At 36.6% G+C, this 23,916-nt stretch overlaps 2 protein-coding genes across 2 annotated transcripts; one reads left to right on the forward strand and one right to left on the reverse strand.

The window, feature by feature from the left end:
• Positions 1-12,841: 12,841 nt before the first annotated feature.
• LOC114268621 (GDSL-like Lipase/Acylhydrolase superfamily protein) lies at positions 12,842-17,095 on the forward strand. The gene is made up of 5 exons (XM_082910206.1): positions 12,842-13,220; positions 13,645-13,775; positions 14,670-14,903; positions 15,938-16,193; positions 16,647-17,095. Exons 1-5 carry the CDS (start codon positions 12,968-12,970, stop codon positions 16,841-16,843), a joined length of 1,071 nt encoding a protein of 356 aa, XP_082766332.1. The 5' UTR covers positions 12,842-12,967; the 3' UTR covers positions 16,844-17,095.
• Positions 17,096-18,263: 1,168 nt separating this feature from the next.
• Positions 18,264-23,343, reverse strand: LOC114268620 (polyadenylate-binding protein 6). Its single transcript, XM_028209819.2, has 8 exons — positions 22,907-23,343; positions 21,786-22,095; positions 20,322-20,581; positions 19,932-20,228; positions 19,540-19,841; positions 19,389-19,442; positions 18,787-18,999; positions 18,264-18,685 (listed from the first exon to the last, which is right to left on the reverse strand). Exons 1-8 carry the CDS (start codon positions 23,112-23,114, stop codon positions 18,557-18,559), a joined length of 1,773 nt encoding a protein of 590 aa, XP_028065620.2. The 5' UTR covers positions 23,115-23,343; the 3' UTR covers positions 18,264-18,556.
• Positions 23,344-23,916: the final 573 nt, after the last annotated feature.

Consider the following 23,916-nt stretch of genomic DNA (forward strand, 5'->3'; position numbering starts at 1 on the left):
TCGATAGAAAAAAGAAAAGTAGAAGACAAAATTGGAAGGGTAAAGAGAGACCCTAGAAAACTTCATACGGTAAGAGGTAAGGTCTGGTGATAGAAATCTTAGGCATTTAGAGTGCAAGTCAGTGAAATATGCAAAAAACTAGAGTTAGAGTATCCAAAATGGGCCTCCTTGATTGGCATCCATGGGTTTTTCACAAAATTAGGAACAAGTTCTGTAGACATGACCCAAAATATATGGAGCTAAAGCTACCTTTTTATGCAAAACAAAAGCTTTGGTGAGAGGAGCAAACTCAAGCATAATCCTCTGAGAAAAGGTACATAAGAGGGATTTACAAAGCCAATACAATAAAAAAGAAAAGAGCTCCCTATCAATTACAAGACCTTCCCTTTTGTTCTCAGATTTGACAAAGTCACTATAGGATGAGTTCAAAAGAGGAATAGAAAAAGAGATGTTAAGGTCAGGATAGTCTGGACCAAAGGGAGTGCCAGTAGAGGATAACCCTAAAATATAGCAGATGTCAAGGACAGTAGGGGCTATCATACCACATCTAAATTGGAAGAAATTAAAAGCAGAGTTCCAAAAACAAAGAGCAGCAGGTATTAAAAATGGATCCTCAGAAATAGTTGTAGGCACCCATTTTTTATGGCCCTTCAAGACTTGGATGTTCTTGCAGGTACATCCGGTGATGAGTCTGTTTGCTCGCCGAGTGCTCGAAGTCCTCAACAGAATGGCACAACTTTGAGCCTTTCAAACCCTACACCCATTTTGTCTCATTTTTGGACCATACCTTGATCTTTCCCTCCTGCAATCTCTAGTGACCTGTCGGCTATCTATGGAGGCTGCCGGCCAACACTTCCTGTCTGTCGGCCATTGATGTGCCTTGCCGGCCATCAGTGATGGCCGGCTGGCCACCAGTGTTTTCTGTAGATATTTTATGCCAACTGTGCCAGCTGTTTGCACAAATGCTTGCATCTGTCCACACATGGAGAGCTGGATCTCCTTGTATAGATTTCATGTTTTCTATATATAGCGACCCCCTCTCTCATGTTTTGAGGTTAGAAGATTTCAAACTCAAAATTTTCTCTCTCTCTCTCTCTCTCTCTCTCTCTCTCTCTCTCTCTCTCTTGCAATTTTGTGCACACTTGCCTAGTTGTATCACTCTTTTGCATACACATCCTTAACCAAAATGATCACCTTTGAGCTGAGGTCCCTTAAGGTCTTGTTGGAGGTCTTGAAGGTGATTTTGACTTGTATTTGTGCCTAAAGTTGTGCTTGACTTCCAGAGGTATAACACTTATCTTTTAACTTATTTTAGTACACTTGTTTCTCTATCTTTTCCCACTCTTTTTGGGTCATTTTTGAGCTGTAAAAATCTCTATTTTAATGGGATGAAATTGGTGTTTTAAGCCATTTAAGGTTAGAGGGGTGTCTCCCCCTTCTTTATTCCTTTCTTCTAAGGCTTTTGCACGTTTGTTTCCCACTTTCAAACCAACTTTTTTGGGCTTTTAACCATTGAATTTCAGAGTATTTTTAGTGGCAAAAAACATGTTTTGAAGTCCAAAATTGGAGGGGTTAGCCTCCCCTCCTTGTGTCTTGTTTGCTAGCCTAGTTAATACTATATGTTAGCATGATTTTCTAGCTTTTTGTAGCTGTGTTCCAGCATGTTTTTGCCTTTGTTTTAGACTTCTTTAGCTCTGTTTTGGGCTATTTGGATTAGTTGAGTCTTGTTTTGTATGGTTGTAGTGTAATAGTCCTCACAAGCTTGGTGTTTTAGGTCATTAGACACCCCTTGTTTAAGTTGATTGCATGATTTGGTATTGTTTTGCACTTCATTTCAGCACTTATCACCTTTGCAACCTCCCTCCTTTCTTGGATTTTGATTTTGTTTTGAAAGTGGTTTCAAGTTACTTGTGTGCCTAAGGGTGAAATTGAAGTTTCATACTTAATGGTTTAATCCTTTAGGGGGTTCATTACCAACAGTATGATACTTCTTTCATACCCAAAGCAACTTGTGTTTTGAGCCTTCTTTCCATTAGAGGACTTTAACTCACCCTTTTTGGACTTAATTGGATTAAAGAATGGTTGGTAAGTCAAAATAAGTAACTAACAACTTAGGACTAAAATTGAGCAAGATAATAACTTGTGTGTTGTGTGTTCAATCGGACGTTAATTGAACACAAGAAAAATTGGGACATTTCATACTCAAAGTGATGAAATGTCTCAAGTTTCCTAAGTCTCCATTGCCCTTGATCATGCATGATAGGGTGATGGTTCTTGAGTGTCTTGTTTTGCATTTATTGAGCTTGCACATCTTGAATCACAAGCCATCATGCAATGAAATTGCTTGAATTGGTGGTTTGTGGCTTAAGTTCACAACTCCTTGGATTTATTTATGAAATTGAGGGGTGAATTGTGCAAACAATCCTTAGAAATACCCTATTTTTGCTTTGTTTGTACCCTGTTGCAGCATGATGATTTAGCGCATCAGTGGCCAGCAGGCCACCATCCATGGCTGGCAGTCTTTTCCAGTGGCCGACTGGCCACTAATGCAAACTTCAGCAAAATGTTGGTAAGGTGGAGTAAAATGGTTTTGGAAGTGTTCAACTCTGCAAACAAAGGCTTTCGAGAGCAAAACGAAGGTCTTTTCAGGTGGTATCCGAGCATGTGCATCTTCTATTTCCCGAGGCGGAGTAGCGGCAGCGTAATTAGAGACTTTAACAACCTAGTTTACTTACATTTGTGTTGTAACTTAATTAGTTAACTTACTAGTTAGTTCATTCAATAATTAGTTAATTAGTTTAACTAGTTATTCATTTGGTTTGTAATAATTAGCTTAATTAGCTTAGCCCTAATTAGTTGCTAATTAGCTTAGTTTAGTTAGTCATTCGGACTCTCTTTCGTGAGAGCAAAATGTAATAATGTGCTTGTCTTCCAACCCCACGTCTTTCTCCCTTTTATTTAATCGCTTATGATGGTTAGATTAGGGACATGTTTCAATTAGCATACCTTATGCCTTATGCTTCATCCATTCATTTTGTATTGCATGCACCAAGGCTCGGCGCATCATTCAAACTACATTATCGTTTAAATACTTTTTTGAATATGTGCTTAGACCACATGCTATTTAAATTGATTCATATGCCATATTAGTAGCCGAGCCTATTAATTGCATACAGCATGTGTTGCATTAGTCATCTTGCATAGTTAGGAATATGCATTTTTTTTTTCTAACTTTGTTTTATCGTAGCTTGGAATACTAGATGAGTTTTTAGTGCTTTAGCATACTTACATGAATGTGAGTGATTGCCATAACTAGCATGCTTGCCATGAGGCTAAATGCTTACTTGATAAACTACTTAAATGCCTGTGGATGAAGGCTTGTTGCTTGAATTGGAACAATTCAACGAATGTAAGTTTTAAGCCCACTTTGTTGAGTGGCAAATCTGTTTTAAGCCTACTTTGTTGAGTAGCAAATTCGCAAACTTTAAGCCCACCCAAGGTGGCAAATTCAAACTCTTTTCGCAAAACAAACATGAAATTGAATTGTTCCAATTTGAGCAAACTAGTCTATACTTGCTTGTGCGCATCACATAGTAAAGCTAGCTTTAAAAATGGAACAAAAACGCATAATGTTTATAAAAAAATCATATCATGATTAGTAGAGGCCAATCCTTGATCGGGCGAGCGGAGGGTGCTCAATTCATGACCATCCCCCCTCGTGTCTAAGTTCCTAAGCCGAGGTAACTTTGGTGATAACGAACACGTGGCCTTTGGCACGAGTGATGGGTTTCCTAAATTTTCTCAAAAATAAAACATGTAGGTGGCGACTCTATATCTGGCAAAGTAGTCCAATTTTGGCATTTTTTATTCAAAATCGATTTTCCAAAATGATTTGTCAGATTTGGACTCTTTGGTGTTTATCAATTTCACATTGCAGTTGTGAGATTAGATTTAGAATCGCGAAAATCTGAACTGTAGGGCTCTTTTCGAGTTTCCAAAAGGGGGTGCGAAAAAACTGAGCTACAATAGTAAACCTAGATAGTTGAAGGGTGTCGAAGAGGCAAAGTTCTTGGAGATCCAATGACCTGGCAGAAATAACTCAATCGTACCATTCCTCCCATTCTGGCCATACTATAGGCCAGCAGCGATGGGGTCGGTTCATCCTCCAGCTTCCCCAATCAAGACCACCTTCATAGAGGGGGCAGTGATTCTCCAAATGCGGGTATAAAGCAGGAAGCTAAGCAGGGCATCCTTAAAAATGGGTCCAAACACATATTCCTGTTGCTCATGACGATGAAGAATGACAATGCGCCCATCGATAGCACTTGTTCGTCAGCTTTGTACTTCTCACATTCTTCAACGATAACCCTCTTCAAGCTACACACTCTCCACAACTGATATTTTCAAGGAGAAAGAAGCCATTAGCAGAAGTTTTTGAAGAAAGAAGCTGAGAAAAAAAGTAAAGAGGGGGAGAGAGCAATAGAAATGAAGGGTTTGTGTTTTGGGTGAGCAAGTAAGATAAAAGCGCGAAGAGAATGGGTTTTTTAAACCTTTCTGTCCAAAAGATGCCCAATCAGTCTAAATGGGCAAAAAGATCTAAGATAATTGTTTGACTGATTTTGGAAACCTTTCTGTCCAAAAGATGCCCAATCAGTCTAAATGGACAAAAAGACCTGAGATAATTGTTTGACTGATTTTGGAACCCAAATGAGTTTAAGCCTTTGTCTTAAAATTCAAAGGAGTCCTGAAAGTATAACATGGAAAGTTTCTCTTAATGGTGATTATTTGGGAGGGAAACGTATCTCAAACACTCAAATTGGCTTCGAAAACAGATATTTGGCTTCGAAGCCAGGATTTTGGCTCTAAAGCTAGATGTCAAACATCCAGCTAGGGCTTCGAGAGCAGGTAGTTGACTTCGAAGCACATTTTATGCCTAAGAATGCAAGAATGTTTAGGTTTGATATGCTTCGAAGGGATTGGGGACTTGCTCTTAGGTTTTTTGTAAAAGGTAAAATCCTTCAAAGTGAACTTTGAAGTATTTTGTAGCTGGAATTTGATTCTTATTTAATGTTTTAGACTTCGAAGTTGCAAAGCCAGTACCAAGTCAAGTAAAGGATCAAAATCCAAAAAGACTTACCTGAGCATGAAAAATTCCTTTTGGGATTTTCTGTCAAAATAAACCCTTATTTGGGAAGCAGCATTGTTATTTTTAAAAGTAGTTCCATACTTCGAAGCACTTAAAAGTAACTTTGATACAAAGGTTGGTTAATTCAAAGCTGTTAGATTATGTTGACCATGCGATTAGAATGAGAAGACCTTAGGCAAAATTGTTAATTGTATTCCATACTTTGGAGATATTCAAATCAAGCTTCAAGTATTCCATACTTTGGAGATGTTCAAATTAGGCTTCAAAGCAAAAATTGATTAATTCGAAGCTCTAATTTTATTTAAATTGTGTGAATTAAAAGGTCACAAGCATGCAATTGGAACATAGAACCAGATCATGCCAAATAGGGAAAGAAAACCCTTAGTTTTATTGATATGTAAGTAATTACATTAGAAAGGCCTACTTGGCTACGAATTCGATTTCATAGTAATAGGGAATAGAAAAAAGTAACAAGTTCATTAAATTCAACCCAGCAGTGTTCAATGCACTTATGTTCTTTCTTTATTCTATTTTCTATCTTATCAAAGCTAGGTTGTTGCAGTTGGCATACTCTTATTTGGTGAAAAGCTATTCAGCTTTCACCTCGAACTCTGTCTCTTTCAAGCCTTGCTCTATTTCGTCCATATTTAAATCATTCCAACATGTTGAATCCTTATTCTTAAAGTCATCATATTCTTCAATAAGGTTCTCTGCTTAGTACTAAGTCTGAATTCGTTTGGCTATGACTTCGTCCAAAGAGTCACTGGTAGCTAAAGAAATTTTGTACCAATGAAGAAGGAGTGGAAGTTGATCCAAAAAAGCTTGAAGCTCTATCTAGGCAATGGGGTTAAGAACATAACCCCGAGTCATAACATCATAGGCCCATTGGAAGTTCTTGAGAGGAATCTCATCTCCAAGAACATTGAAAGGCAAGTGAGAGAAGGCAGCAAGCAGAAGCTGAGCTTTGTATCGCTCAAATGTAGTTGGAAGAGCTAGAGGTTGGTAAGAAGGAAAAAACTGATTCTCGAAAAGAGTAAGTTTCAATTCCTCCATCCAATGAGGATTCTGAGGAAGAAGAGGTGTAGAGGGATCCATCTCGAAGGAAGAGGGGAACTGGAGGTCATTCACGCATTCAAGCCAGTCAGAAGAGCAAAGTTTTGCCTTCTTAGCCAAGAATGACGGATTATATCCCTGTGTTTTGTCTGGATGAGGAGTTTCTCGCACTATCTGCGCTAGCATGGAAGACGAGTACCACGCCACAAGCAAGTTGTCTTCTAGATTGCGTCGATGATCAATGCATACATAGGGGTAAACCACTGAGCTCCGAGCATAAGGAGGAACAGAAAGGGAATCATCGAATTCAACAAATCGATGATGAATCCGCTCCCTTAATTGGGGTTCATCAGGTTTTGACCAACTTTCACAGCCAGTGGACTTAGAGGAAGAAGAAGCGGTTTTGTCCCATGCGGAGAGTAGTGGGGCAGAAGAGGAGCTTCCAAGATCCATTTCTGCAAATGCTTGGTCCAAAGGTTTGTAATTGGCAGATTCTTGGTCTAAAGGTTAGTAGTTTACAAAAGTTTCCATGACTTGTATAAATGGAGGCGGATAGGTGTAGCTAATAAATGTATTAAGATTCTTTCGAGGCCTACAATCATTTTTCAAAGACTCCTATGCTCGATCAGTGTAAGAGAATGTGTGATTAGCCATTGGGGATGTACCAGTCTTTTCGTCTACTCAAAGAATGGAAGTGCAAAGCATAAGAATTTAATGAAGTTCATTACTTCATTATTCAAAAAGTAGTTATACTTCCAGAATATACAGAGTCCATGTACATCCTAGGACGTGGATAGATTGTACTAGTCCACTAATATCACCAAGTATTAGGTATATTAGTGCGGGGGATAATGTTGGTTGTATAAATTGTAAAAGCCAATTGTAGAGTGACACGTGGCACCTAAAGAGCAATTTGGGGAATTAAAGCAAGTCTCCAATCAAAGACAGACACGTGGCAGTTCATATTGGTAGTATCGGATCTGCGTGGCATCTGAATAGTCAAGAAGTGCGAGATGACGTAGCCTAATGGTTCCCTACAATTCAAATTAAAATTCAGAAGGAAAGCCTAACTGCAAAAGAGGTGTAGTGGGAGCTAGTTGAGCGAAGACATGACCAGAGATCGTGGAAACGTATTTCGACGATTAAAAGGCTACTTTGATAGTTATCACTAAAAGTATAAATAGCAGAAAAGGCTAAATAGAAGGGGGACAGATTCAAATCCAGAAACCAGTCATTTACTTAATATTTTCTTTCTAGTTCTTTACATTTTCAGCACTTCAATTCCTGTACTGCACTTCATTTCCTAGGAGTAGTTTTTCAGTAGTTTGTTGATGTGAACCTCGTCGAGGCTAGATCATTGTAACTTCATTGTAAGTTTTCAGTTGCTTAATGAAATTCGATTTATGAATGGTATTTACTTGTTACTATTCTTAATTTTCTCTTAGACAAGCCATCAGTAAAAGTCTTCTTCATTGAGACTGAAAGAACTTCAACACAATCACTTGATAATTGGTTGGCAATTATAAAATCTATAAGGACTAATTGATCCTTACTGGCACGCTTAAATTTACATTATTAACCTTCGAAAGCTAAAAAAGCCAACACTTTTATTTTACTTTCTACCATGTTTACTCTCCATCATTTATTTTTTTCTAGTCAAACTTGTCCTTATAGATTATGAAAGCACCAAACAGATTTACAATTTATTTTAAATTTTTTAAGCTAATAATTAAAAAAAACTATAATCATAAAAACTAACTTATAAGTGATACCAAATGAGGCCAAAAGCACTTATCACCCAACTTCTAGTTAGTTTATTTAAACTATTTTTGCATAATAAATTGTAAATGAAAATTACATTAAACCGTCTAACATAAACTCTCAAAATAATAATAAATAAATAAATAAATAAGAAAAACTATAAGTTGTTAGATAAATTATACTAAATATGTGTGTTAATTTCCGACCACACTGCCAAATTGGTACTCAGCTGGAGAACACTGGCAGAATAGATTAAGCCCGAACGACCTGTCATAGAAAAGAAGAGATTCCGGTGGTAGTTCGTCCACCCGGGGGCACTCCAACAATCAAGTCAGTAATCAAATATCTCTAAAAGATAACCAATAGTGCTTAACTCACTAGACAGAATATAAAAAGCATACCTTAGACCCATGGGGGTGCCTCTCTTTTATAGCCAACACAAACCTAGTCCCAATAGAAGCCTAACTTCAATGAACTTAGGATTATTGCTAATCTGGGACTCCCAATAGGATTGGGATAAACTCTCTAAGAGTCTTATCTTTACCCAAACTGAAGTCATCTCTCATTCTAAGACTCTTGTCCCTTATCCGCTTATCCCGGATTCCGGTATCTTCGCAGATAACCTCGGCCTAGCCGAGACGATCTCGGCGTCATGACCAGGACACGTGGCACCTCAGCTGGCACTTCAGTGACACCTCGGTCACGTGTTGTCACTCAAAAATTATGTCCCCACAACTACCCCCTAGGTTCTATTACCTCGACATACTGAGATGATGGAATCTATATCATTCATTCCTTTAATCATAACCCCAGTTTAACTTCAGCTTGTAAATTTTTCTTAAAATTTCAACAAGTGTTAAACATGACCTCGGTTTAACTTCAACTTGTAAATTTTTCTTAAATTTCAACAAGTGTTAAACATGACCACAGTTTAATTTCGACTTGTAAATTTTTCTTAAAAATTTCAACAAGTGTTAAATATGACCTCAGTTTAACTTCAACTTGTAAATTTTTCTTAAATTTCAACAAGTGTTAAACCGATCTTAGCTTGAAAATTCCAACTCCCAAGTATCATTCTCCAGCCCTCTGTATGGCTTCCACCTACTCCTTTGTGGACCTTCTATAAAAAGTCTTTAACTTAGGTTGAGCTTTTCTCTTCTCGGACTTAGTCATCTAGGCCGAGATCTTGTCTTCTGGAATCTGAGATCTGCTCACTTTAGGCTGAGCTCTTCTCTTCTCGGACCTAATCATCTAGGCAGAGATCGTGTCTTCTGGGATTCTCCATGCCCGACCTCCCGCAAAGGCCGGTGAGAATGTCCCTTGGTCCCGCCATGCTGAGGAACTGTAGGAACCGTTTTCTGCCTCCCTTTCTGGGCACCTTTCTTGGCTGTTGGAATCGGCGTATCTTATAGCGGGAACGGTGGCTGCATGACGTTGTTCTACATCAGGAAATTGACGACCGTTTGTAAGTCCGTCAATTTGTCCGCCATTCCCTTCATCTCGTCGTCCCTCCGCAAGCATCTATCTTTCCATACTTGGAGGTCGTTCTTGTTATAATATCCACTTCGATCCGATTTCTTCGGTACGCCGCCCTCCTGGCTGAGGTCCTTTCCTCCATGATTCTTATCACGAGTCTCTTCGTTGCAGTTGTCTTCTTCGACGTCAAGGTCAACAGGTTTCCCACTCCCAGTAGGAGTGTTGTCCCCAACCTTCTCTTTCCGTTCGTCGTTGGCCATCTATTCTCCTTTCTTTCCCACTGACGGCGCCAAATTGTGTGTTAATTACCGACCACACTGCCAAACCGATACTCAGCTGGAGAACACTGGTAGAATAGATTAAGCCCGAACAACCTGTCACAAAAAAGAAGAGATTCTGGCGGTGGTTCGTCCACCCGGGGGCACTCCGATGATCAAGTCAATAATCAAATATCTCTCAAAGATAACCAATAGTGCTTAACTCACTAGACAGAACATAAAAAGCATACCTTAGACCCATGGGGGTGCCTCTCTTTTATAGCCAACACAAACCTAGTCCCAATAGAAGCCTAGCTTCAATGAACTTAGGATTACTGCTAATCTTGGACTCCCAGTAGGATTGGGATAAACTCTCTAAGAGTCTTATCTTTACCCAACTGAAGTCCTCTCTCATTCTAGGACTCTTGTCCCTTATCCGCTTATCCCGGATTCCGGTATCTTTGCAGATAACCTCGTCCTAGCCGAGACGATCTCGGCGTCGTGATCAGGATACGTGACACCTCGACTGGCACTTTGGTGACACCTCGACCACGGATTGTTATTCAAAAATTATGTCCCCACACTAAACAGTCCCAATACCAATAATATTAAATAATTTATCCTTAATTAAAAGAGATCAACACTGCTCATGTCCCGAGAATACCGTCTATCATGTGTACATGGTGTTCTCAATCAATATAATTATATAAAAAATAGATAAATTAGGCAAAATTCCTCACTCATCTAACCGACCAACATGAGTCAATCAGATTACCCCTTGCCGAGGGTGAACAATTACTTGAGCCAATTTCAAATTATTGCCTCGGATGATGGACAATGAATTTGGATCCTCGGCCGCCCTTCTAGGCGGCCGTTCCCAGCAGCCCCCCCAAAACTACGTCGTTTTGGGGGTTTTTTCGTTTTTTTTTTTTTCGCAGAACCAGAGCAGAGGGGAGGGGAGGCCGTCGCAGGTCGTCGAGCTCGCCAGCCGTCCGATCGTCGCCCGATCTGCCGTCGCCTCCGCGTCCAGCCGGCCTCCGCCTCCTCCTCCTCCTCCTCCCCCGGTGATTATGGCCCCCTCCAGTCCGGTGCTCCTTCTTCTTCTCCCTTCCTCTCTCTCTCCTTCCCCTCCCCTCCCCTCCCCTCCCTCTGGTTCGGTTTTCCAACGAGGAAGAAGAAAGAAAAAAAAAATCAAAATAACCCCCAAAACGACGTCGTTTTGGGGGGCTGCTGGAACGGCCGCCGGGAAGGGCGGCCGAGAATCCGGACTCGATGGACAATTAGTTGAGCCAAGTGTCAATTTTATATTCTTATAAGTTAAAAAGTTGATGATCATAAAACAAAAATTAAAGACAATATTTAGGGGCATTTGGTATGGATTATTTTGAATAATTTAAGGATTGTAATTTTAAAAAGTTATTTTGAATTATTTAGTTAAATTTATTTTAAGCAATTTCTAATTTTAGCAATTTATTTTAATTCAAAAAAATTAATTCTGAAAAACTGCTTATTTCCTACTTCTAATTATCAATTTCTGTTGTGAGTATATTAATTTATAATTATATCCTTAGTTTTTTTTTTAACTAAAAAAATAGACTATGGCTTAATTTTTTTTAATTTATAAGAAATGTGCACTAGTAGTTAATAACAAAAAATAAAAGTTAGGGCGAATTACATTAACAGTTCTTATAGTTTGGGACTTAGGTCACTTTGATCCCTAACTTTTCAATTGTGACATATTTGACCCTGAATTTTGAATCTTATTCCAAATAAGGACAATTGAAAATATCATTGCTCAATTTCAAGGGCAAAGTCGTTAATTTGATAAAATATAAATTAATTTGACAAAAATAAATGTCAAAAAAATATTTTTGAAGTTCTAAAAATTATTTCTACACACCAAAGATAAAATTATGTAAAATTAATAAATCTTGTATACATTTATTTTTTTTTTTTACCAAATTAATTTTTATTATGTATTTGAATGATGATTCTGTAATGGATGGTTGTTAGATTTTTAATGTGTAACCGATATATTTAATATATGAAATGTTTTCAGTTTTGAATTTTTTGATTTACTGGATTAGTTTAATAATGATATCAAAATTGTCATCGTATTTGACTTTTGAAAAGATAGAAACTAATTCAATAAAAATAAAAACGACCACACGTTACATAATCATCCAAATACATAATTAAAAAAATATTTTGGTAAATAAATAAATGTGTAAAAGAGTGATCAGTTTTATATAATTTTATCTTTAGTATGTAGAAATAATTTTTAAAATTTTAAAAATATTTTTTTGACATTTATTTTTATCAAATTAGTTTATATTTTATCAAACTAACAACTTTATCATTGAAATTGAGCAATGCTATATTCAATTATCCTTATTTAAAACAAAATTCAAAATTCATGGTCACATGTGTCATAATTAAAAAGTCAAAAAGTCGAAGATCAAAATGGCACAAGCCCCAAACTAGAAAGACCTTAAAGTTAATTCAATTTACAACTAATAAAGGTTAATTCAATTTACAATTAACAAGGGTAAAAATGATATTTACACATCAAAAAGTTATTTCAAAACTTATTTACCAAACACTACTGAGCAACTTAAATTTGTAATCCAATAACTGCATTAACAACTTGTGATTAAAACTATAATCTATAATTCATTAGGGTATAATTTATAATATGTTTTAATAATTACACCAAACACTCCCTTATCCCGTTTCTCAATAATCAACTTTATTTTATTTTTTTTCCCAATTTATTTAAAGTATTTTTATTTAAAAAATATACCAAACATTATTAACAGATTTTTTTTAAAAAGTTAAAAATAGTTTCATAAATTGACTGACCGTAAGTCAACCAAAATCTGTGACAAACAAAATTAAGAACCGCGCATGTGAAGTTTCTTCAGGGCTGCCACTCCCAATGCATGATCATTCATTGTTCTCCCAACTACTTTCTCTCTCTTGTTAGATGATTCATAATTGTAGTTTCCATAATATAACCTAACGTTGAGTAGTGACATTTGAACGATCTCAACCAACGGCATCAAACCTAAAAAGGGTTTACATAATCACTATACATACTCGGTGTGAGCTTTTAATGCTATATAACCACTTCTATCACTCGTCATTATTAATATCTCTACTCAACTTTCAGTCTTCCTTCAACTCAATACTTCAGTTGGGTTGTTCACTCTATAAGTTCACAACACTCTCAGCTCAAAGCTTCAAAACAAAAAAACCATTTTTGGGTTGAAAAATGGGTATTTACATGAGAGAAGCATTGGTTTGGGCATTTGCATTGGCATTAGCCATTGGTGGTGGGGATGCTCAAAATTCATCAACACTCGTGCCAGCAATCATAACATTTGGCGACTCCGCTGTGGATGTTGGGAACAATGACTATATCCCCACCATTTTCAAGGCTAATTACCCACCTTATGGGAGAGATTTCGTCAACCATAAACCAACTGGAAGGTTTTGCAATGGCAAATTAGCCACTGACCTCACTGGTAAGTAGTACTTTTAAGATTGGCTTGTCGGAAAAAATCCTCCATACTCAAATTTCTGTCCTCGTTCATAAGATTATCATGGATTAAGACAAAGGGATAGAGAAATTTAGGAACAGATGATCTCATGACTGGCTTTTGTCAGATTAATGTCTTGTCCAATCTATGTTTGTATGAAAAAATACTAATTAGGGCAAATTTTACTTCACCACTATGATTTAATTTACTCCATGTGTTTAGTTTGTACATAATCTCTTGTATCAGGAGTTTAATTGTACGTGTAGTAAACTGCACTCGAAGTACAAGATAATGACGAAATTATCCGTGGTTTACACAATAAAATTATTTATATACGAGGGTGTTTTAGTCTTTTTGCTTAAACTAGAAATTTGCTTACTATAATTATCATTCAAAATTCTCTTTGCAGCTGATACACTTGGGTTTACAACATACCCACCAGCATATCTCAGCCCACAGGCCTCTGGAAAAAACCTTCTTATTGGAGCCAATTTTGCTTCTGCTGCATCTGGCTATGATGACAAAACAGCCGTCTTGAATGTAAGAATCATCTCATTTAGTGCTTTTATATATTGGGTAAATTTTTTTTATAGATTTCATAATCTACATATTTACTGAACTCTATAAAGAGCGTATCCAGTGCACAAAACTCCACTTAAGCAAGGTCTGGGAAAGTGTTAATGTACGCAGTCTTACCCCACAAACGGAGAAGCTATTTCCTAATTTGAACCCATGACCACCAGGTCACCAAAGGATAGCTTTACTGCTACGCCAGGCCCGCCCTTCATTTACTGAACTTTGTCTCACAATTTTATTTTATTTTTTATATATATAAAAAAAAAAAAAACTCAGTAAGTTTGGCACAATAAAAACTTGGACATAGTTATGGATTTTTATTCAAAACTTTAAAATTACACCACTCCAAAACTCCTTTGTTTTTCGTAAAATTTATATTTTTAGAACCTATTCTAGAAGATCTATTAAACAAGATCTATATTCAATATAAAAATTTTGAGAAATTTTGTTTCAAAAAACTGATAAATTTTGCAGTTGTCTACTGGATAATAATTGCAAAATTTCTCAAGTATGCACACAAAAATTGTAGGATTTTCTTTTCTTTGTTTTTTTTTTTTTTTCAAAACAAAATTTCATATCTAGTATGGTTCTTATTTCATAGATCTCAACGAGTAGATTTCAAATATATAAATTTTATTAGAAATAGATGTGTGCAATGAAAGTTATGACATCCACCCATATGGTTGCATATAAAACACAAACAAAAAGGAAACTCCATGATCATACAATAATTACAGTACTTGCTTCAAATCGTTCCTGTTATTTTCACTTGGCACCTTCTCAGGAACCAAACAGAGTGAAATTTCACTATCAGTGCACTATAAACTGTTTTTTTACTGTAAAAATTTTGTGGGGCAGCATGCAATACCACTGTCACAACAGTTGGAGTATTACAAGGAGTACCAAGGAAAGCTAGCACAGATAGCAGGGAATCAAAACGCAGCATCAATTTTGAAAGATGGATTATACATACTGAGTTTTGGAAGCAGTGACTTTCTTCAGAACTACTATGTCAATCCTTTCATTAACAAAGTCCTCACTCCTGATCAGTATTCCTCTTACCTTGTCGGCATTTTTTCTTCCTTCATTAAGGTTCCTACCAAACTCTCTTTACTTTTGTTAGAATGGTAAGTTTAGGTTTCACGAAAAATATATGGCAAAAATTATAACGAAGGCATGGCCAGTCAATCGGCTAGCTGACCGACAAGGCTTAGGATTGACTAGCTGGTCAACCGGTCATGTCTTTGTTATGATTTTTGCCAAACATATTTTGTGATTTCGTAGTATTGCTGAAAGAAAAAAGGGATTAATTTTGCTTTCATTATTAAAATATTAATTCTATCTATTTAAGGTTTGTTTACCCATCTCCATTTAACTTCTTTTTTTTTTACTAAAAAAGTTTTAACTAAATTCTTATATTTAGTTTGGTATAAAAAATATTTTTTTTTTAGGAATCTTAGCGGCATAGTGCATAGATGATTTTACTCTCAACATTCTGAGAAATTTCACTGTATCCCTATATAATTAACAAGGGTTCACCAAAAAGCAAAAGATTGAAAAGACCTACAAAATTTTCACCATAACAAAAAAATTAACTTTTTTAACAATTACCAAAGGTAACATCTTTTTTAATTCTAAAAGAAATTCAAAAAAAATATCTATTGAAGCAATTGTCAAAAACCCCACCTTAGTCATTAGATTTTTTTATTTCAACTCTGTGGTACAATTGGAGATGGTTGCCAAATCAGTAATAGTTGAAACTTAATTGGATAGATAAAAAAGAAATTAGAATTTGAACAAATTAAATGAGGGAGCGGAAAGGGAGGAAGAGGAGTGGAAAAAAAAAAACAAATGTTTGATTGTAGGATGGAAGTTGTCTAATATACTGTGAGTAAAAAGGTAAGTGTCTCTGGCTATATGATTTCATGTTGTCCAAATTGTAAATTACTTTTTTATCCATTAGACTAGGCTTCCACCGTTATTTATCAAGACAAACTTCTTTAATTAGACCATATAAACTATACAGAAAATCAATACAGAATGATATGACAAAAATGGAATATAATTTGATCATAAGCAGAAAGGAATGTGATTAAAGATGTTGATTTGGTGTGTTTGGCAAACAGGACTTGTATGGATTGGGAGCAAGGAGAATAGGAGTGACTTCACTCCCACCATTGGGTTGTCTTCCATTAGCCAGCACTCTGTTTGGGTTCCATCAAAGTGGGTGTGTATCAAGAATCAACACAGATGCGCAAGGGTTCAACAAGAAGATCAACTCAGCAGTAACAAATCTCCAAAAGCAACTTCCAGAGCTTAAAATTGCAATCTTTGACATTTTCAAACCCCTCTATGACCTTGTCAAGTCTCCTTCAAGCAATGGTATGTGTAACCAAGCTTTTTCATTTCACCTTTGCTACAAACAAACATTCAATAAAAAATTGAACCAATTTGATTAAACATACATTTTTTTTTTTTTTTTGAAAAAGTTTTTAAAAAAAAATTTATGTGCACATAATTCAAATATGAAACTGGACACATGGGTGGAACCTACACATCTGATGGGACTCACTTCATGTAAGAGATTTATTTTCAGTTTTGTTATCTAATTTTGTGCATATAGAATATTTGTGAAAAATTTAGAGCCTCTTGGCATAATCTAATCTCATTGTTTTGATTATGGATAAAACTTCCTAGCCTCTTTGTGTTCACCTCCCAAAGGGTGTAGGGTAGAGACTCCTATGATCACATTCACAGACGATCGCTACACACTGATCATCCCCTCTTGAGTGAAATTTTTTATTACAACATCTACTTTTACAATGGTGGTTGCAGGTTTTGCAGAAGCAAGTAAAGGTTGCTGCGGAACAGGGACGGTGGAGACAACATCGTTGTTGTGCAATCCAAAGTCGATAGGGACATGTAGTAATGCCTCTCAGTATGTGTTTTGGGACAGTGTCCATCCTTCTGAGGCTGCTAACCAGGTTCTTGCTGATTCCTTGATCCTCCAAGGTATCAATCTCATCGGATGACGATGAGCTTCAAGGTTTAGATTCGCTATTTATCTGTATCTGTGACTCTCTGCCCTGTACAATGTCGTTTAAGACCGTGGTTGTTTGCTACTACTACTTTTTTCCCTTTTCCTGTTGTTCTTGTTAGTGAGAGGAGAGGTAAAAGTCTCTCATGTATTGCTGCATTTATTGTCTTGTAAGGACTCTCATAAGAAAATGACGAAAAACTACTAATTATCCAGTGAAAAAATTACTATTATAATTATCCAGTGATATCAACATCTTTGTAAATAAAAGTATCATTTTAAGGACAATTTGTTTTGAAATAATAAGATCATATCCGGTCTCGTCATTCTGTATACAGATTCTAATAATCTTTCTAATAAGTGTAGAGGTCATGAGATGAGTGAAGATCAGTAGTCATGGAGTTAACAGAGCTAAGCCTAGCCACTATGATCGGCTAAGTGAGAGACAAGGCTATCTCATCCATCCCTTTTTGTACGGTCTTAAAAGTTAGGAGCACGACGTGCACGTATTAAAGTAATATTTCAAGATTATTAAATAATTTTTAACGAGTAATTATTTAATAGTCTTATCATGTGTCACTGTTCAAGAGGGACTCCTAACCAATGACATAATAAAAAACTTTATATGAGTGCAAAGCTACCTTTCTTGGATCAAAGGCAGACGATAACACATCTAGGTCATGTTTGTTTGGGTGGACATGAGCTTGGGATTGGACTAATAATCCAATAAAATTACTAATCCGATGTTTGATTAAATAATTGAAGTACGGACTAATTATTTTAAACTTGACTATTAGTTAAGATAGGATACATAATCCAACGAATTCGTAGTCCTAGAACTATTAGTCATGGGAATGCTAATCCAGTCCGCCCAAACAAACATGGCCCTAGTGTGTTTTTGCAATTTCTCATTTCTCGAAAACACCACGTGGACTTCTAGAATAGGACTACCTAATAATTATCCATAAAGGTAATCGGTTGGGGGAACCCTAATAAATGAACGGGTAAGTAGCCCATGTGCAAAGGATATGACCATCCCACCAAGAGAGGACACCATTAACACACCCAATCCAACCATCACCATGTACAAGAAAAGCCACCATCTGAACCCCCTCCAAACCACTCCCTTCAAGGTAGTAAGTAAAGATTTCAAAGACAAACAAATAGTAAATGTAAGCAGAAACAGTATTTTCACAGACCCTTCAAGAATTTTTTTTTTTTTTTTTGGAGAGGGGGTGGGTTTTCAAGAATTTTATGCATACAGAGTCATCAGAGAAGAAGGGCAGGCATAATTGAAATCTTATGCATACAAGATCGACTTAGAAGGAAATGTATAGATTTGTTCAACATTTAAGATCTCTGCTAGAAAAATTGGAGTTCAAATTTTGTTTGACATGTATGCAAATCAAGACAGAGGCGCATGAAAATCCAAGATCTATCATCATTAGTAAATCTCAACAAACAAACCTAAGTACATATGGTGAAAGGGAAAGGACGCAGTATCATCGAATTAAGAACTAAAATGCTCTCTGTGGAGTACTATAATTCAAAAAAACAATCCTTATCCCTATCAGTTAGTCTTATAGTATGATTCGATTGCACAGCAAAACCTTCCAATACAGCAGAAAAACATGTAGCGACAGTGTGTTGTAAATTCAGCAGCAGAAAAAAGTGTGTTATGTGAGAAAGTAGTAGACGACATGTTAGATCAGTGGCTCAAGCAGAGGGCAGACTGAGATGCCTGAGCAACTTGACCATCTGCAATGGCCCGAGCATTTGCGTCCTGTGTATTCTTCGATTCCATCAATATTCCTGTTATCTTTGTCGATAGCACAGGCTAGTAAGAGAAAAAGAGAAAATCACTACATTAGCTATCATACCATAGGAAAGTAGTTTACTATCCTTTTTTAGACGAGATATTTGGGTTGTCACACACACCTGAAGATTCTTAGCCGGAGGGTGGAGAAATTTCCCAATGTTTTCCTTGCAGTTTCCAAGGGATGATGCCGGAGTAAGATCATTTGTAGACACAAATCCTTTGGATGAAGCTTCTGCAGCTCCACTTCTCTTCCGGGATATTTTCTGATCCATGCAAGTCTCATATTTCAGCTGTCTGGTAGATAGTATACCAGAGTTGGGATATCTCATTGGCTGTGAAGAAAGATTTTATGAAAATAAAATTAAAAATAAAATAAGAAGAAGAAGAAGAAGAAGATGAATGATGAAAAATAAATTTTTGATTATTGCAATTGAAATTTATCACTAGTTGAGCAATTACATAAATGCTATTGTGAATGAAATAATAATATACTTAGCCTCATAAAATTCTAAGGTTGTATTTGAATTATGAATTTGGGTGAAATATAAGCTAAATTTTTTCGCCTTTTCCTTTTTCTTCCTTTTTCGTTCCAAATCCACGATCCAAACATAGCCCAAAAGTGCAGGAAGTGATCTACAATGGCCATTTTATGCAAGTATTGCACTATGCCAAGGGGCGAATTCATCTGTCACAATTAAATAAGAAAGTAAAAGAGACATACATGTTGGAAAACATAGTCCATGTAGGTCGCTTGCTGAGATTGCCTTGTAGGAACCTGCAATTGCATTTCTCAAGTTATGCAAACAAAAATCAAATGTAGATAAAAGCATGGTTAAAAGCAGCAACTACATGAAACCATAGAATTTCCTTACGTATGTGGAAACATTTCCCTGGTAACTCTGTGACGTCAAAGGATACAGCGTACCTCCACTTCTAAGATTTTGATTCATCATCATTAGCTGGTATGAAGTTATGTGTGAGGATACAGGGGTCGGAGTAGAATGAGGAGGGAAACTGTAATAGGTTGGATGGAACCGAGGGTTAAGGATATCAAAATTTGGAGAATATAAAGACCCCAGTGGGTACTGTGCATAGTAACTCAGCAATTCTTTACGGCGTTCTTCTTTACATTGAGCAATAGACACATACAGAGACCTTCCTCGGAAAATGGTTCCTAATGGAAACAACACTCGATTTAGAGAACTAAAAAATAACTTAATAATACAGAGAACAAAGGAAAAAAGAGATAAGATTCAGCTATAACCATGAAATGTATGCAAAGCCTTCTTTGCATCTTCAGGATTGGAGAAGCTCACAAAGCCAAATCCCTTACTAATCCCATTGTCGTAGCGCATCACTTTTGCAGAAGTTACCTTTCCAAAACCTCTGAAATGTTCTGCTAAAATTTTGTCATTGATAGATCCATCAAGATTCTTCACATACAGATTTGAAGCCTTTGGCTTTTCAGCATGACAATTGATTCTCTCCTTGGATTCACGTTTTAGAAGCTCTTCCCTTTCGGCTTTCTTCTGAGCCTTTCCAACAAACAACTTCTCTGATCCTGATCCATAAAAAAAATACATGCATGTCAATATTAATCTTCATAAACCATTGAGGTCAAATCAAGGGAGTACAAATGGCAAGTTGTGTTTACCTAGTAGTGTACCATTCAAGGCCTCCACAGCCTTCTTAGCTTCTTCATGTAACTCAAAGTTGACAAATCCAAAACCCCTTGATTTTCCATCAGCATCTTTCATGATCAAAACATTACAGACCTTCCCAAATTCAGAAAATTTATCTTGAAGGACATCCTCTGTCACATTTTCAGTGAGATTTTTCACATACAGATTTGTGAATTTTGGTTCTTCTTGGGCATCCTTCCTCTGACTTTTCATGACAAATTTGGACACATATCTGAAAGGACACCAGATTAATAAATTTGTCAAAGTTACTCCTCTTCCAAGACACAAGATTAACAATAATGGACTAAACACAATCAGGAAAATGCCTTGACAACCATTTTTTGTTAAAAACTACGAAAACAATACGGGAAGGCCCAGCACTCTAACCCAATTATAACAGCATTATCTTAATAAAACTGTTTGGAAAGAACGAGAATGAATAGAAGAATAAATTATTAACATGTTTCAGGAAGGGAACCACTTAAAGACTCTTTTCTTCTATTATTCATTCAAGAAAGTGACAACAAAATGATATTATAACTATAAGATCCAAGCATGTGTCCAAACTCCAAACTAAGGAATAGAGCACCTTCAAAGAACACAATTGAACGGAAAAGAGGAGCGCAGAGAACCACAATTCATATAAAGAGCAATTAGTAAGTAACAAACCTTTCTAACAAAAATAATCAAATAACTCAGTAATCATTAGTCTGGAGTTCTGAATGATATGCATGCTCCTATGTGTAATATTCATTCCTACCTAAAGTATACTGTATACTTGAACTTTTTACAATTTATTTAATGCATATGCCAAAATCAGAAATGTACAGCAATAGATGGTAAAGTAGAGCATCAGTGAAAAAGGTTATACAAATAATGAGAAATAGAACCTATAAGAAACCCATGTCTTATTTATAGATTACACGAATGAACATTATGAAGAGCACCAATAAAAGAGAACAAAGAAGAGGGACACTCACATATAGAACGCACAAAATGGAGAACACTCAATCAAACAAAACTAAATAGAAAGCAAAAAGTGAAGAAGCCTCCAAGGCTGCAACCAACAAACTTAAAAATTTGCTGATCAGATATGAACATAAAGCCCTCAGTAAACTGAAGCAGCATGTGTAGGTCACTTCAAAGCTAAGCATCCATTAAGGAAAAATGTACACACACACATACACAGATATATATATATATATATATATATATAGAGAGAGAGAGAGAGAGAGAGTATGTAAACAAAAACCCAATAATCCATTCATACAATATAAAAGAAACTACAACTTAATCATTTAATTGAACTAGAGAAACTATGAAAATGGCCACAATCTTAAAAAGAACAACGCATCAACAAACAAAATCTGTCTCATAGACAAATAAGCATTGAGAGGATAGAATAATGACTAAAATAGGAATAAAGGAGCACTTACAATTTCTTCCCTTCAAGCATGGTATCATGGAGAGCATTGAGAGCGGCCATGGATGAATCCTCTGAATCAAACTGAACAAACCCAAAACCCTTGCTCTTCCCATGTTCCTCAGCCACCTTGCAAGAAAGTATAGTTCCAAATTTGCAGAAAACTCCCTCCAAGCAAGCACTGGTAACAGACGGGTCAAGGTTCTTGACGAAGAGATTGCCAACACCAGTCTTTCTTTTAAGAGGGTCTCGCTGACACCACATTAGTCTCATGGGCTTTCCCTTGAATTGGGTGTGGTTCAGACAAGCAATAGCCTTAGAAGCTGACCAAAACAGAGGAACAAATCAGAGAAATAATACAAACATGTAGTTTCAAGAAACGAAACAGAGCATAAGTCTAATAAAATTAATGGTTCCAAGTACATGAAGCTCAACAAAACCCTAGCCCAATTCGAATACAAGAAGAGAGCACAAAAAAAGAGCTAGCGAGAGAGAAAGAAAGAAACAGAGAGAGAGATTTCCAAGAACAGAACACAATAAAACAACCAATTCACAAGCAAGAAAAAGTATATAACAAATTCACCGTGGGATATCATTATTTTACTGGATTCAAAGCACATAACAAGAACAACGAAAACCCAATTTCCAAACAAGAAATACAACAAATTATCCAAATCACCAGAGAAAATGGAGACCCCTGAATCAAACAGAAAACACATCATTATCGGCAAAAATAGAAAAATGTAGTTTCAAGAAACAAGACAGAGCAGGAGTCTAATAAATTAATGGGGTTCCAATTACATAAAGCTCAACAAAACAGGAAGAGAAAAACCCTAACCCACTTCTCATACAATGTAGATGAAAATCGATAGACACAACAGATTAAAACAACCAAGAACACAGAACGCGAAGAACGAAAACCCAATTTCCGAACAAGAAACACAACAAATTATACAAATCACCACAGAAAACAGAGAACCCCTGAATCACAACCAAAACCCTTGAAGAACCCATAAACAAGATACAAGAAAGAGAAAGGGGGGGGGGGGGGAAGCAGAAACCCATTTCGAAATGCACATGCAACAAACGAATAGAGTGACAGAGAGAGAGAGAGAGAGAGAGAGAGAAATTGACCATCAGAGTGAGATAAGAAGTTGATGTAGCCATAGCAAAGGGATCGATTGGAAAGTATGTCTCTGCAGATGCGAACAGAGGCCACCGGACCTATCTGACGGAAAGCTTCAATGAGCTCCATCTCCATCACTTCTGGGTCCAAATCGCCCACGTATAGCGACGCCTTTTGCGCTGGTAGTTGCGGCGGAGCCACCAGTTGTGCCGCCATTTTTCTTCCTTCAAAATTTAAAACCCAAATACTCAGAGATTCAGCAACAGAGAGAGAGAGAGTAAAGTTTTAAAGAGTGAAAGTCGGGTGGAGATGCAAATTAGGGTCTGCTTATGTAGAGAGAGAGAGAGAGAGAAAGCGCGCCAGTTTGTTATAACTGTCATGAGGTAATGATCTTTTCAGTACGGATATACTCTCTCGAGTATACTGAGACGTATACTCGCTGCATTCAACTGACGCACTTTCTTTTTTCAAAATTCAGTAAATACTGTTGACCAAAAATTGGAAAAAAATTAGGGCAATGTTTAGGTCTTTTTTAGCATCATCTAAAAAAATTGGGAAAAATTAGGGCAATGTTTAGGTCTTTTTTAGCATCATCTTAAAAAAAAATTAATATATTTTGACTACGTTGCATTTTGTGAGGAGATTTATAAAGGAATTTGGAAAAAAAATGAAAATAGAAAAAGTAGATACAATATGAATAAAATATAAGAAAAATTAGTGTAAGGTCCTCTTTCATTTTTAGTAATGGAAAAGATCCATAATATTATTTTTTGATGTCTAAAATCCCTAAATCTTATAGCCATCTATCACAAAGAAATTTGATATATCCTGCTACTCTTCTCTCTCTCTCGTCGATCTCAAAGACAAGATCACTTCATTCTTGTCCTAATGAAGCCATTGAGGTCGGTGTCAAGCTACTCCATCATCCACTTCACTTCATCCTCCGATGTGTTGGATTGGAGAGCTTTCATGACTGATACGAGTTCCGTCGTTGAGATCTTGTCGTCGCCGTTGGCGT

This window comes from Camellia sinensis, chromosome 15 (genome assembly GCF_055761805.1).
Source record: "Camellia sinensis isolate YWXY chromosome 15, ASM5576180v1, whole genome shotgun sequence".
NCBI lineage: Eukaryota > Viridiplantae > Streptophyta > Magnoliopsida > Ericales > Theaceae > Camellia > Camellia sinensis.

Bases quoted from the DNA above. Each gene is read 5' to 3' on its own strand.
- LOC114268620 (XM_028209819.2), bottom strand. From the start codon at position 23,114: ATGGCGGCACAACTGGTGGCTCCGCCGCAACTACCAGCGCAAAAGGCG. The intron at 19,842-19,931 runs GTTATAGCTGAA...TGTTTCCATTAG, and splicing joins GGCTTTGCATACATTTCATG to GAACCATTTTCCGAGGAAGG. The intron at 18,686-18,786 runs GTGTGTGTGACA...TTCTCTTACTAG, and splicing joins CTCCGGCTAAGAATCTTCAG to CCTGTGCTATCGACAAAGAT.
- LOC114268621 (XM_082910206.1), top strand. From the start codon at position 12,968: ATGGGTATTTACATGAGAGAAGCATTGGTTTGGGCATTTGCATTGGCA. The intron at 13,221-13,644 runs GTAAGTAGTACT...TTCTCTTTGCAG, and splicing joins ATTAGCCACTGACCTCACTG to CTGATACACTTGGGTTTACA. The intron at 14,904-15,937 runs GTTCCTACCAAA...TTTGGCAAACAG, and splicing joins TTTTTTCTTCCTTCATTAAG to GACTTGTATGGATTGGGAGC.